The sequence below is a fragment of the Microtus oregoni genome, unplaced genomic scaffold (assembly GCF_018167655.1).
Source record: "Microtus oregoni isolate MIOR12 unplaced genomic scaffold, Mior012 000012F_ref0000307, whole genome shotgun sequence".
NCBI lineage: Eukaryota > Metazoa > Chordata > Mammalia > Rodentia > Cricetidae > Microtus > Microtus oregoni.
In genome coordinates, this window is record NW_024543071.1 from 20,122,529 (window position 1) to 20,136,881 (window position 14,353).

At 47.9% G+C, this 14,353-nt stretch overlaps 1 protein-coding gene across 2 annotated transcripts in view; it reads left to right on the top strand.

Moving 5' to 3' along the window:
* Nucleotides 1-14,353, top strand: part of Blnk (B cell linker) — a 64,471-nt gene that overhangs the window by 22,022 nt on the left and 28,096 nt on the right. The window contains exons 1-5 of one of the 2 annotated variants that reach the window (XM_041661244.1): nt 1,180-1,256; nt 3,194-3,243; nt 9,566-9,606; nt 10,873-11,029; nt 13,627-13,790. In XM_041661244.1, coding sequence (XP_041517178.1) covers nt 1,195-1,256; nt 3,194-3,243; nt 9,566-9,606; nt 10,873-11,029; nt 13,627-13,790 — 474 coding nt within the window. In that variant the 5' untranslated portion in view covers nt 1,180-1,194. Of the gene's footprint in view, nt 1-1,179; nt 1,257-3,193; nt 3,244-9,565; nt 9,607-10,872; nt 11,030-13,626; nt 13,791-14,353 lie in introns of those variants that run through there. The other variant, XM_041661243.1, reaches the window with a different exon arrangement.

The window sequence follows — 14,353 nt, forward strand, 5'->3', positions numbered from 1 at the left end:
TTTTATTAATGTAATACAGATTCACCATGGGAAAAAAGTCAAAGAATTTGAAACTTATCAGGAATCCTCACTTCCTCATATTCTCCCCCTCTAACCCATTCTCCCAGAACAGGCATCGTCCTGGGTGAGTCGCCATGCATGTACGCCTGTGTGTGCTTTCACAGGCGTGCGTACCCCAGTACTACCTGTGCCCCCCACAGTTTTCACCTTGAGTAGCACCATGCTTCATATACCATTTTCCCTGCTTGTGGTACTGGTTTTACCACGGACCTCTTTATTAGTATGTAAAAATAAACCATATTTTTTGGGAAGGGTTGGCTAGTAGTCTATTGTAATAAAAATATAATTAAAGAAACTGACTATATACTGGTGGGTGTGTTAAAGGGGAGGATGTTAGTTCTAACTGGTAATGATTCTTTGGAGGGATGGTTTCATATCAGTCAAAATTCTCCAGCTATTCCTTTCCATGTAGCTGTTACTCCAGTGAGGCTGCTTTCAGACTTCACGTGCTCCATTAATCCAAATTCCCAAAGTAAAATTTCTCAGTGGAAGTTAAAGTTTTATCACCATTATTAAATCCCCCTCCTCCAATTTTGTGCCAACAGCAGCATGAGGCAGTCCGTTTCCCTGTGTCTATAGAACAAAGTATTCATTTTTGTTCATTTTGGGTGGGGTTTCTAGAATCCTCGGCACACACGGGGATTGGCGGGTAGTGACCATGGCCCTCCATGAGGGGTAGGGGTCCTCTCGTAGAGGAGGACAGTCTACCTTCAGGCTTTGTCCAGGGGCTGGCAGAAGTGTGAGTTCATTTCTGTTTATCTTTTCTACTAGTCGCTGTCAGAGTCACTAGCAACTGTGGGTTGCCCCAGATTTGCCAGGTTTTCAACTCCATTGTTCTCGATGGAGTGAGGTTTATCTCCCATGTTCAGACATACGCCAGCAGCCACAGAGCAGAGATGTTCCCGACAGTTTCTATTTCAGACATTCTGCCTGCTGACCCTAGAGCACTTCTCCGTGTGTGTGTGTGTGTGTGTGTGTGTGTGTGTGTGTGTTACATGCACACAGAAGCCAGACCCGGATGTTGGGTGTCCACTTGTATTATTCTCCATGTTATTTTCTTGATAAGGTGTGTCACTGAACTGAAAACTCACCGACCGCTTCTGCGAGGCTGGCTGACCAGAAAGCACTCAAGATATGCCTATCTCTGTTCCCGAGTGCTGTGGTTGGAGAGATGCACAGCCATGCTGGCTTCTCCTGTAGGTGACGGATTCGAATTCAGCCTCTCACGTTTACCCGCCCCCGGCATCTTTCTGGTCCCAGAGTGTTTGTCTTGACAAGCCATGCTTCTTAGTCTGGAAAGTAACAGTTTCTCCCTTGAGAGGAGGAAGCACGGTCGAGCACACTGGGTTCTCTACCACAAAGACTGAATGGAGTTCTCATGGGCCATGGGCCGCATGTGCAGAGGCCTGTGAATACTGGGTTTGGTGTGTAGTTGGTGTGTAGTTGACAGATACTTATTACTTTGAGAATTCACCTTTTATTCCTGGCTTGTGGTCAGCGCCTCTCTCTCCCTGTATTGCATGTACATATCTTTGTGGGTGAGCACACATATGCATGTCTGTGTGGAGACTGCTGGAGTCCCACATTCCTTTACTGTGGTCCACCTTGGCTTTCTGAGCCTGGATCTCTCACTGTACCGCAGCTCACCAGCTCAGCTGGACCGATTGCCAGCCAACTCCCCGGATCCTCCTGTGTCTGGCCCCCACTACTGGATTCATAGGCAGGCTCCGCCATGCCCAGCTGTTTTGTGGGTGTGTCTGGGGACCCAAACTCGGGTCCTCACATTTGAGCAGCCAGCACTTACTGACTACTCCCCCGTGTTGCAGAGCCACCCTGGAGTTTGTCCTCTGTTCTGAGATGAGCTGAGCGTTTAAACGTTTGCTCTTGTGAGTAGAGGATGACAGTGGGTAGGAGTTGGCCTGGGTGTCTTGAAATGCTGTCCCTGGACACCAGGCCCCCTTTTGTTCTGTTGCTCTCCCATGCAGTCCCTTTAACAATCTCTTTCTATACTTCACCATAAGTTTATTTTGATGAGAATTGTTAGCTTATGATGAGAACGGGATGCAAATATAAATAGGAGAGCTTATGATGGAAAGGGTAGGATTTCTATACAAAACCAAATATTGCTATTTTGTATTACATATATGTTGTTGTTATTGTTATATATCTCTACAATTTTGGTTTGTAAGGGGTTTGTGTATTTCTAAAATAAAATATAAATTCTTATGTTGGTTTTAAAATAAATAAATATATATAATTATATATACTGATTCTATAAAAGGAAATAATATTTTAGTTATTAAAGGCTACTGGATATAAGTTTTATCTATATGTATTTAAATTTCATTAATTTAATAAGGATATCACTCTTAAGTAAAATGGGCAATTATTATTAATTAGTAATTTACTTTAAACCTTTCACCTTGAGATGATGCTTACCTAATTGTTATGTTTTTTCCCCCTAATTCTGGGGATTGAACCTAGGACCTTACACCTGCACGGACAGTGCTCTAACCCGAAGCCATAGCCTAGGTCTTGTATGTCATGTTTTTAAGTGGTACAAAATAATTTTTGTTCAAGCTATGAGCAAAGTACTTGATATTGATGATTCTGCCCCCCCCCCCATTTTTTTTAAAAAAAAAAGCATGTGTGCACTGGGCAGTGGTAGCACATACCTTTAATCCCAGCACTCAGGAGGCAGAGGCAGAAGGACCTTTGTGAGTTCAAGGCCAGCCTGATTCTACAAAGTGAGTTCTAGGACAGCCAGAGTTAAACAGTGAAACCCTGTATCAAGAAAAAAAAGAGTATTTGTGAACCATTAAAATACAGGTCATCTTCTCTTACTTTCCCAACAGCCAATGAGCATTGCCCTTCCTCCAATCATTGAGTGCCGTGTTGACTGGTCTTTGGGTTTCACAGAGCTCTTCTATGGCTCAGCCTGGCTTGGGGCCAAGTCATAAGCTCCTGGTGCACTGTGGAGAACACTGGCTTTGTTAGATTACAATACACTGTGAGGGGCCCAGAAGATATTCTGGTAGCTATCTATCTCTTATTTCTGTGTTGGCTTGGGCTGTGAGCTTTGACATCAGTTGTCCTGCCCACTGACCCTTGTTCTATTGGTTCTCGTCTACAGGCTAAAAGTCAAAGGACCTCCCAGTGTTCCTCGAAGGGACTATGCATTAGGTAAGAGTATTTCTGAAATACGTTAGCTGGCTTTTGTCTAATGCTCCTATTTATTCCTTGGAGAAGAAAATAAGTTGTACTTACTTGAAAACAAAGGATGCTCAGCCTGATTTTAAGAATGACCATATCAGTGAGGCCTTTGACTGCTGTGCTCAGTGAAAATGTACTCCACCCACCCATCCACCTACCCCATTCACCCACCCATCCACCTACCCCATCCACCCACCCATCCACTTACCCCATCCACTCATCTATCCATCTACATACACACCCATCCACCTATCCATCTATCTACCCATCCATACATCTATCCATCTATCTCTCATCCATCCACCCATTCACTTATCCATCTACCTACCCACCCATCCACCTATCCATCCACCTACCCACCCATCCTATTTATCTACCTACCCATCTACCTATCTATCCATCTACCTACCCACCCATTCACCTATCCATCTACCTACCCATCCACCCATCTATCCATCTACCTACCCACCCATTTGTCACACACATCCCAAGTGCCTGGCACATACAAGATATTAAGTAGAAGTGCTATACTTACAAGTGAAATATAGTTTACGCTGCTGCGAAATTGATAGCCGCAAAGGGAGGACAGCTGATGTTAGAAAGATCTACAATTTCATGTAGTAGGAAAGCAAAGTCCTGTGCAGCACATGGCAGCGGGGACTAATCTATCCTGCATAAAAGCTTTTTAAGGAACCAGAGAGATGGCTCAGTCAACAAAGTGCTTGATATGCAAGCATGAAAACCTAAATTTGACCCCCAAAAACTATACAAAAAACTGGCCATGAGCCAGGCCATGGTGGCACATGCCTTTAATCCTAGCACTCGGGAGGCAGAGCCAGGTGGGTCTCTCTGTAAGCTCAAAGCCAGCCTGGTCTACAGAGTGAGTTCTAGGACAGCCAAGGCTATACAGAGAAACCCTGTTGTTTTGAGAACAAAACAAAATACCTGTGCATGGTAACATTCACTTGAGGTCCCAGTGGTGGGGAGATGGAGACTGGCCAATCCCTAGGTCTTGCTGGGTAACCATTCCCAGTGAGAGACTCTGTCAAAAGAGGGGGAGGGATCCTGAGAAATGAAGATCAAGATCAGTCTCTGAGCTCCACATATACCCGCACATACACAGCTCCATTTCAACGAGAATAAACTTAGGCCACAAAAAGATTAATCTTGAGATTGGTAGACTTATAGCAATGGTAATCAAAAACAAATATCCAACATCTTTGTCTAGAATAGACAGAACCCCACACTGTCAAGCATTCAGCAAAGTTCAGACAGAGAGCCATGGATTCCTGTGCAACATGGATCTAAGAAATGGGGATTTTTGTCCAGGAATTTAAAAATCTACCTAATTCATAAGTCGAGGAAACCTGTTCCCAAGCATCGAAGTGTGAACAAATCGTCCTTCTCTCCAAAGATGGATAAAGGGAACAGCTCTGACCTTTTCAGTATCCAAACAGGGATGACAGGAAAATCACAGGAAGATTGAATCCTTTTGCTTAAGAGGAGTTCTAGAGGTGATTCAGTCCAACATCGAATCTGGACTTCCCTCCACCCCCACCAGTAGTTCCTTCACAAATGAGGCCACCTCCCATGATGGTTTCCAAAGCCCATCTGATTCCCAAGGGACGGGCAGCCCTGACTGGATGTAGGGCTCTGCTCTGCCTCCTAATGGCCACTCTGTACAAATTTTGCCATTGCAAAGACATCAAAGCAGACAATGCAGAAATGATGTCACTTTGACTGTTTATTCTATAAAACAAACATCTCCAGGTGCCTCGGCTTTAACCCACTCAACAAATATGCCACAAGTTTGTCCTGTGTGGCACTGGGTAAAAGGCCTGTCATACAAACGTGAGGACCTGAGTTTAGATCCCCAGAAACTACATCAGGCTGAGTGCCTGCTTAGCAGCTGAAATCCCAGCTCCTGTGGCAGGATGGAAGACAGAATCAGGAGAATTCCCAGAAGTCTGTGGGCCAACTAGCTTAGCATACACAGAAATGATCAAGAGACCGCGTCTCAAACAAGGCAAGGCCAAGAATGACATCCAAGATTGCCCTTACACACGTCTGCATTCATGCACATGAAAACACACATTTTAAAAATACTTTCCCAAACATGATGGCTGCTATAAAAAAAATAGGAAGAAACTGGCAGGGTGCAGTAGCAAAGAATCACGGCAGGTGGGGGACAACTTAGGTAGACTGAGAAAGTCCCTCTGAGAAGGTGACATCTGATTCAAGTGCTAGGGGACAGACGTGCAAGCTTATCTGTCCCCTGGGGATGAACTAGCAGCATTGGAAATGACAGACTTAGATGCTGTACCTCGGAGTCAGGTCTCAGAAGGCTAACCAACTACAGGAGGGACTCTCTCCTCACTGCGGCTTGCTCACTCCTTCCCCATGGCCTTCCCCTTCTCTGTTTTCTTCTTTGGTGAAAGGCGGAGAACACCTGCCATATTCTCATCCCTTTGCCTAAGTTGCATGCCATGGGGTTCATTGTCAGTTCCTGCTCTTCCTTGTCCTCTGCAGGAGGAATGAATCTTCCTCTAAATCCCACTGATTCCAGCCTTCAAGTATCTTTCCTGCCTGTTGCCATGGATACAGCTCAGCCCCTTCATCATCTCTTGTCCTTGGACAGAGCTTCTAAGTGGCCCTCAACGTCTCATTCCATTCCTAACTCTCATCCTCCCTCAGAGAAGTGAACCCTAACACAGCTCTCTATCTCACGGCCCCACTAGATTCGTGATGGCTCAGAGTGCAGTCACAGGTCACGGGGTCCAGTGACAAGGTCCTCTCACATCTAGCCCTAACTGGCCATGTAACTATGAACATCGCCCTTCATTTCATCTTGTCATTGGAGGAATGGAGATCAGCGAGATTTTGGACCCGGGGTCTTGATGCTGCAGCAAGCCACTCTGACATTCCCTGGTTTTAGGAATGCGTGTCTTCCATCTAGTGGACCTCCAAAAATCTTCTCTGACCTCAAACACCTGACCTCTTCCTGAAACGCTCTATTTAGTCTTTTCTTATACAGTGTTGGGGCTCAAAGTCAGGGACCTCATATATTGTAGGCAAGTACTCAACCACCAAACTACAGCCCTAGCCCCTCCCCTCCATGTAGCCTTGATAGCAGTAAAGCAGCATCTCTTGGAACACAGGAGTGTGGCTTGCTCCGTGGTCTGATCCCTAGTAGAGTGACAGCAGTCAGCTGGGAGCTTGTTAGACATACATAACCTCAGCCTTGCCACACAGCTGCTGAGTCAGAATTAGCACGAATTCCCACATATGAAAGCGAAACAACCCTGCTTTAAACCCGATCCGTCCTAGTTCCTGATCTTAGAAATCAGTCCTGTGCACTTGGCCAGCAAACAGGGCCTGCTCCCACCCCTGCTCTTCCTCTCACTCCTTGGAAGCTGTCCTTTGGGCAAAACTAACATCAACACTTGCAGTGTCCTTTCTTGTCCTGCCCTCCCCCACCCCTAGCTGCTCCTGTCCCAGGGACATTTCCAGCTGCTCCCCTGTGTCTTGGGGTTCCCACACAACTGCCTGCACTGACTCAGAAATTAGCCCCGAAGCTCTCAATGCAGGGAGTGTCCAAGGAACTCAAAGGTTACATAAAGAGACAGAGACAGGCAGACAGACAGACACGTAGACAGACATGGTGGGTGGGGGGATTTGTCTTAGTTCTGCAGATAAAGAACACCTCCAAGGGAAGGGCCTCGGGTTTTAGGGGTCACTGCGGAAATCCTCAGGTCACTCCACAAACCCCCGAGGGATCAGATCTGAACGAGGCTTCTGTACTTGCAGCCTCTACCCCTCATCTTCAGGGACTCTCAGGAGACACCGCCACCTACCCACAGAGGTTTGCCTAGTAAAACCCTGTCCCCACTGATGTCATGCAGAGAGGGGACTGACCAATTGTGAAAAAGTAGAAGTTCCCTAAAAGAATGAAACTAGTGTTTCCCTGTGATCCAGCAACCAGACCACAGGATGAATGGCCAAAGAGAAGGCAATCATATACCAAAGGAACATCTGCGCTCCTGTGTTCACTAACAACATCTGCGCTCCTGTGTTCACTTCTGAGCCAAGGCAGGGAGACAGCCTGACTCCATGCTCATGAGTGGATAAGGAACACGTGGTGCCCACAGAGAATGCAATACTATTCAGTCGTTATGAGAATGGAATCCTGTCATTTGTAGCCCGGGTGGAGTTGGAAGGTCACTATGCCAAGTGAAGTAAGCCAGACTCAGAAAGACAAGTCCAGCACATTCTCATGCTGCCTGTGAAAGCTCTCACGGCAGCTCTCCCAGAACCGAACTGACCCAAGACACCGACCACCAGGGTAGTGGTTACCTGAAGCTGATAAGGGTGTGGTGGGGGAGGCTGGGTAATGGGTCCAGTGGGAGCATGAAATTCTGGGGTGCTACCTCACAGGTGACTATAGAGAACAATGTACTACTAATTCCAATAACTAAAGAGAGATGCCGAAAGTCCCATGTGAAGAGACGGGGGTGTTTACCCTGCCTTAAACAGGATACAATGGATTTGCGTATTGAAATATTGAAAGACCACACATTAATCTATTGAGCTGGATACTTTTATGTTTTTATATATCAATTAAAATAACTTTTATTTAAAAAGATAATTCATCTAGGGCTAGCGAGATGGCCCAGTAGATACAAGTGCTCGCTGTGAAAAACAAAAGAACCTGAATTCGAATCCTGGATATTCACCTAAAGGCTGCGTATAGCTGTGTGCGCCTGACCAGCCTGCCTACTGAAGCAGTGAGCACCAGGTCCACTGAAAGACCCTGTCTTAACAAGCAGGGTGAAGATGAAGACCTGATGGCTGCCTCTGGCATCCACATGTGTACATAGGCATACATACCCTAATAGGCAGCGATTAAATAATATTATATGTTTAAAAGGAATGAAGGAGAGGACCATGGAGAGAAAGGCTCTCGGGTCCACCCTGCCACAGAAGCCCAGAGTCTACACAGCCACCCTTGGTCCTGGAGAAATGAGCTCTGACACTCCTGTGCACTGTCCCGCTGTCCTGAGTGGAGCCAGCATCCCTTGCTGCTCCATGTCTCTGCTTGCCTTCACCCTGGTGGAATGGGCAGAACTGCCGTAGAGAGGGCACTGTAGTCGGTGTCTGGGGGTCCGCACGGAACCAAGAATAGAGAGACACGACTTGGGCTCACGGTGTTTTCAAAACTTGGAAAGTACTGGAAGACCGTTCAGTCTAAGCTTCCAAGATAAGTAGAGCCAGAAAGGCAAAAGACTGTCCAAAGTTATACAGCAAGGCCATGACCGAGCCTCGATATGGGCCCCATGACAACCCTGTGGAGGGGTGAATGCATAGACGGCAGAGGGAGCTCTTGAGGCATTCAGTGATGAGACTAAAAGCCCCTCTCGGTGCCAGCTTTCCCCAGCCCCTTCCTCAGGTCCCACACTAAATCCTGACCCTGCCAGTTTCCAGCGCTGCTCTCTGGAGTTTTTTGTCAGCTTGACAGAAGCTAGAATTACTGGGAAGAAGGAGCCTGTATTGAGGAATTAGCTCCATCACATTGGACTATGAGCGTGTCTGGGGGTCATTGTTTTGATTGCTTGATTGATGTAGGAGGATAAGGCTACTGTAGGTAGAGAGAGAGAGAGAATAAGGTGGGGGGGGGGGGAGCAAAGAGAGTGGAGATCTGAGGTGAGAGGGGCCAGGATAGGGGCTTTGAAATGTATAACAAGTACTTGTGAGTAGGGATTGTAGGAGCCTGGAACACAGCCACAAAGTGCGTGTCCTTGGAGATTCAAAGGTAAGGGAAATGACCCCTTTTAGCAAATGGGAGCCAGTTTCACAAGTTCTTGAGGAATGCCGGCTTGTAACCATCAGAAATCCTCCTATTGTTTAGTTTGAGCTGGGCCTAGACTCAAGTTTGAACTGAGTTAGTGGGCCTGCCCTTTTGGAGGAGAATGGGGGGACTACCCCTTAGACCTGATAGTCATGGAGTTTATTTAAAAAAAGGCAAGTATAATATTCCGGTAACGTCCCTTGACAAAGGCGGGCAGGCCTAGGTAAAGGTGACCTGTTGCTCTGCTACTGCGAGATTCTCTTTATGCCTTGGGATTTAAGCTTTCTGAGGAGATCAAAAGCAAATGACGATATGACTACAATTACGGTTCAAGGCCAGAAGACTCACGGGAGACAGGCAGCATCGGTGCTGGGGGGGGGGGGGGGATCAGCTAGAGATGCCCAGCTGAATGCATGCTTTTTGCTCTCTGTCCCTCGTCTGTTACAGATAGCCCTACAGACGGAGAGGAGCGGTGGTCAGATGACTTTGTAAGTATCTGCTCCCGTGATCTGGCTGTGTGTGTGTGTGTGGGGGGGGGGTGCCAACTTCCTGGGGAGACCTCCCAAGTGCTTTGTTTCCAAATGCTGATGGCTAGCTAAACATCACAGGGAGAGGGACACCAAAGGCTGACTTGACCAAAAAAAAAAAAAAATCAGCCTAACGAAAAAACAGGAAGCTAGCCCTAGCGACACTGGCCAGTGCTACATCAGAATGAACTGTCAATCTTCTCCCAGTGGCTCCGCAGTCCGCACCTGTTGGGAGCTGAGTCTTGCCGACTAGGTATACTAAAGTTTTCTTCAGCACCCTTGTGTCCTTCCACTGTTAGCACGCTCTGATCTGATGTGTAAGGGATCCTACATAGGCCACACCTCCACCTCACACATAAGGAAACAGAGGTCTCAAGGACAGAGTTGGCTCAGCTACTGTCCCTCGAGGGGATGAGGACCCACGATGCAGATATCCAGGCCAGTGCCCAGAATCAAATCTGTGTTCACCACCTGGAGTGGATGTGGTCTTTGACGACAGCAGTTCCTCCTCCTTTAACCGCAGAAAAAGAAAAGAAAAATAAGGGGAAGAGTGACCTCACTGTGAATCACTTGGGCATAAAGTTCCTCCGAGAACCCAGTGTAGCAGAAAACAGTGTCAAGGCTGCGCCCCCTGCTGGCGACAGCGCAAGATCACATCTGCTGTAAAGGAGGGCAAAGAAAGACAGCTGGCTGTACTAAGAATTTGAAAGAGCGAGGATGGATATATGTGAGGGTTTGGAGGGAGGAAAGGGGAAGGGAAAATAGTGTAATTATAAGAAGTAATTTTTAAAAGGAGAGCGTAGGGCACAAAACAAAAACAAAAAAAGAAAAGAGAAAAGAAAACCAGACTTTGGAAGCACCCCAAAGTCAAACAGCCAAGATGAATAAAGATTGGGCAAATGCCCCTGGCCGTTATTTTTACTTCAGTAGGTCTCCACTTCAGATAGTATGAAATGCAAGCTGTTCCTAGAGCCCTTAGATCAGGCAAAGGAACCCCGTTAGAACATCAGAGGGGAAAGGAGACAAGGGTCCCGTCTTTGCCCTGGAGAGTCCTGTGCGGCTCCTGTGTAGTAGTGGCGGAGTTGTGTGGAGCAGGCGGATGCGAACAGTCTCCCCCGGCCTCCGCTTCCTATCTTCCGCCTCAGGAACTGCTCCTGCCTCCTAAGGCAGGAACTGGACACCTGGTGGCATCTGCAGGGATACCAAGCATGGTGCTTACCTTTGCAGGACAGCGACTATGAAAATCCAGACGAACATTCGGACTCTGAGATGTACGTGATGCCCGCGGAGGAGACGGGCGACGATTCCTATGAGCCACCACCTGCTGAGCAGCAGACAAGGGTGGTTCATCCAGCCCTGCCCTTCACCAGGGGCGAATACGTAGGTGAGGCCAATGTGGAGGCTGGGACCACAGGGAGAGGAGGTGGGCAAATCTAGCTGCTGCCTGAGGGTCCCCTGGCATTCTCTACTCTCACTTCCAAGTGGCAGCCCGGGAGCTGGTAGGTGTAGGGGAACAATGTTATGGCCTTTTCATTTTATGGGGAGCGTTTTTCCCCCCAGATTGGGAGCACTAAACAGGTTCCCTGTACTGATAAAGAAGTGTACCCTGGCCGGGCGGTGGCGGTGCACACCTTTAATCCCAGAATTTGGGAGACAGAGGCAGGTGAATCCCTGTGAGTTTGAGGCCAGCCTGGTCTACAAGAGCTAGTTCCAGGACAGCTAGGACTGTTACACAAGGAAATCCTGTCTCCAAAAACCAAAAAAAAAAAAAAAAAAAAAGTGTACCCTAAAAGCCACCCTCCCTTGCTTTTGTAGCTTCATGGAAAATCAACCCGGGCATTAATCTTCTTTCTCCGGGGAACTCCTTCATCCAAGGCTCTGAAACTTCTGAGAAGCCCAAACAGAATAACAATGTGCTTCAACAACCTGAGTGTCCACTAATGTCCCCTCTACTCTGGTGCCAGACGGCTTTATACACAGGCCATTTAGACTGTGGATATCTGAAGGGGGATGGGGGTGCCAGTGAGCCCTGGGCCTGGACTCTTTCTCTTAGGTCCGGTGGACACAGCACAAGTCTGGCTTTGAGGCATGCCTCTTGTGATTCAGGAAACCTGGTGTGGGAGCACAGGCCCACAATCCTAGCTTGGGGGTAGGGATGAGGAAGGAGTCCAAGTTTCCATGTTGGGCAACATAGCAAGACCCTGTCTCAAATTTTAAAATAGTTTAAAAACAAACATAAATAAAACAACAACAGCAAAAAGCTGGCTGGTGGTGTGGGTTGGTGGTAGCGTTCTTTGGTAGCTTGTGTAAGGAAGGCATCAGGGGGAATAGGAAAATCACTCCTGTTCTCACCACAGCAGATGACTAGGTTTCTGGGGGTGGGGGGGATCGAGTGTGTCCACAAGGAGCACGGAGATGCAAGTATGCAGCAAGATCATCTCTACAGTCGTCAGCAGCCTCCCCAGAGGCTGCAGGTGCTGCTGGAGCTGCATTCCACGGTGAAGCTGTTAGGCCCTTCCTGAAGCCTCAGACCATGCTCAGTCCCGAGCATTTAGCAGTGAGCAAGGCAGCATACCCTTGCTATGTTCTATAGGTTACAGGGCAATGCTTTAGAGCCATGGCTTCTTAGCCCTGCCAGTCTTGAGGAAGAAGGATAAAGCTTCACTGTGTTGAGGAAGGAGAGACACAGGGAGCGAGCTAACTGTGTCACGGTTATATAAGTGGCAGAGCTTGGATGTGAGCTGGACCTCTCAGCTTCCACACTGGCATGCCCCAAGCCCTGCCCCACTCACTGCCGGATGGATGTGGCAAGTGACTTTGTTCACTCACTGTGATGATCCCAAGAGGGAAGAGGATGTAGAAGGTGCACAGGGCAAGCCAGAAGCCACAACTCAGTTCTTCAAAGCCTGCCTTCTGTGTTTTGCTACTTCTTGTGGGTTTTAAGCATCACATTCAGAATTCTATAAAAACTCCAAGAGCTACAAATAAAACTGGCAATGACAGGCTCCACAAAGCTGATGCCCTGGTGTATGAGCACAGTAAACATGACCTTGGCCACTTACTTCTGATGCATGCTGAAAGCAAGAATGGGCCACAGTGTCAGGGCATGACAGGCAAGGTAATGTCCCAGGAGGAAGCAGGAAACCCAGCAGCCTGCTGTAAGCCAGTGTATTGAAGGATGCCAGGGCATCCCAACGCTACGAACTTCTGGAACTATGTCAATCCAATCCAATAAGAACTCAGCTCACAGCTGTTTTCCTTATTTCTAGGATAGCTCAAAGGTGGATAGCATGATCTTCTGTTCATAGTGTGATCTTCTACTCTAAAAGGAGCAAGGAAGTGCCAGAGAAACTGTAACTGGTCCAAACAGGCACAGTTAGTCGATGGCAGAGCAGAAGGAACCCAGATCTGTCTGGCTTCAGAGCCTGGGATCTCAAATACCTGCTGAAAGGGACAATTCTGGACAAAGCAGGGTCACCTGGCTTCTCTAGGAGTGAGGAAAGGAATTCCTCCAAATAACTTGGGGATCCCTTGGGAATCCCAAGGAACTTAAAAAACCCATCATAATAGACTTTATCCAGAAGTCCAGAGTTAGGTCCATAATGGAGCCACTTTTAAAGTCCTGAAGGTGTTCTAGTATGTAAATACAAGTGAGAACCACGTTCCTTGCTTCCTCTTGCTGCTTCCACCCACTGGGCTTAGCAGAATGTGGAACTCTCAGTTCTCCAGAGCATGTAGGCTTTTATCACTCCCCCGGGAATGTGGTCTTAAGGACCTTCTGCTAGTTAGCATCTAGGTAAACAGATAGATGGACAGACGGTGGGAGCTTCAGTCTACCTGTCCTGTTCACTTGGTTTCTTTAAGGACACCACCACACTGTAGTCACAGACATGCCTTTGGCTGTGTGTTTCCTAGAACCTCACGGTATCCATACGACGAATGACCTAAAGCCTCTTTTGTGTTCTTTTATGTTTGTTCAAGACAATCGATCCAGCCAGCGGCACTCTCCACCTTTCAGCAAGTCACTCCCCAGCAAGCCTAGCTGGCCTCCAACGAAAACGAGGCTGACCTCCACTCTGCCCTCTCCCACCGCCCTCCAGAAGCCTCAGATCCCCCCCAAGCCCAAAGACCTCCTTGAGGATGAGGTAAAGTAAGCCTGCTCAAAGGGGCGCCCGGGGGGCGGGGGGGAGCTGGAGGGGCCAGAAGAGTAGGCCTGAAGCAGCCTCCCTTCCTCCAAGCCCTACTGTCTCTCTGTCCATCCAATCCCTCAAGGCGACACTTGCGTTCTCTCAAATTGGCAATATGACCCATTTTAATCATCACAGCTTTCCAAGAAGCGTGATGTTGTCCTGCATCTGTGCCCCTCCTACAGCCCCCACCATGCCTCTCAGAGCTCTTGCTCCCCCACTGCCCCTCCCCTCGGGGAATCCGGGGACTCACCTCATCAGCTTCAATGCCTGCTTCTTGAGAGTCTTTCTCCTCTTGGGATTGTTACCTTTTGAAAGTGACCCAGTGAACTAGCCAGCCTGTGTAACGATAGCTGCCTGCACCTAGTGGCCCTGGCTCCCAGGGCCTTTGCATTTTAAAGAGAAAGACGGCCCTCAGGCAGGGCACAGCCATTAAGATACTCCTACAGGAGGACCCTAAAGACAACTCTGAGCCACCAGAATCTTACTGAAGCTGCTCTAAGAAATCACTTGTTTTGAGA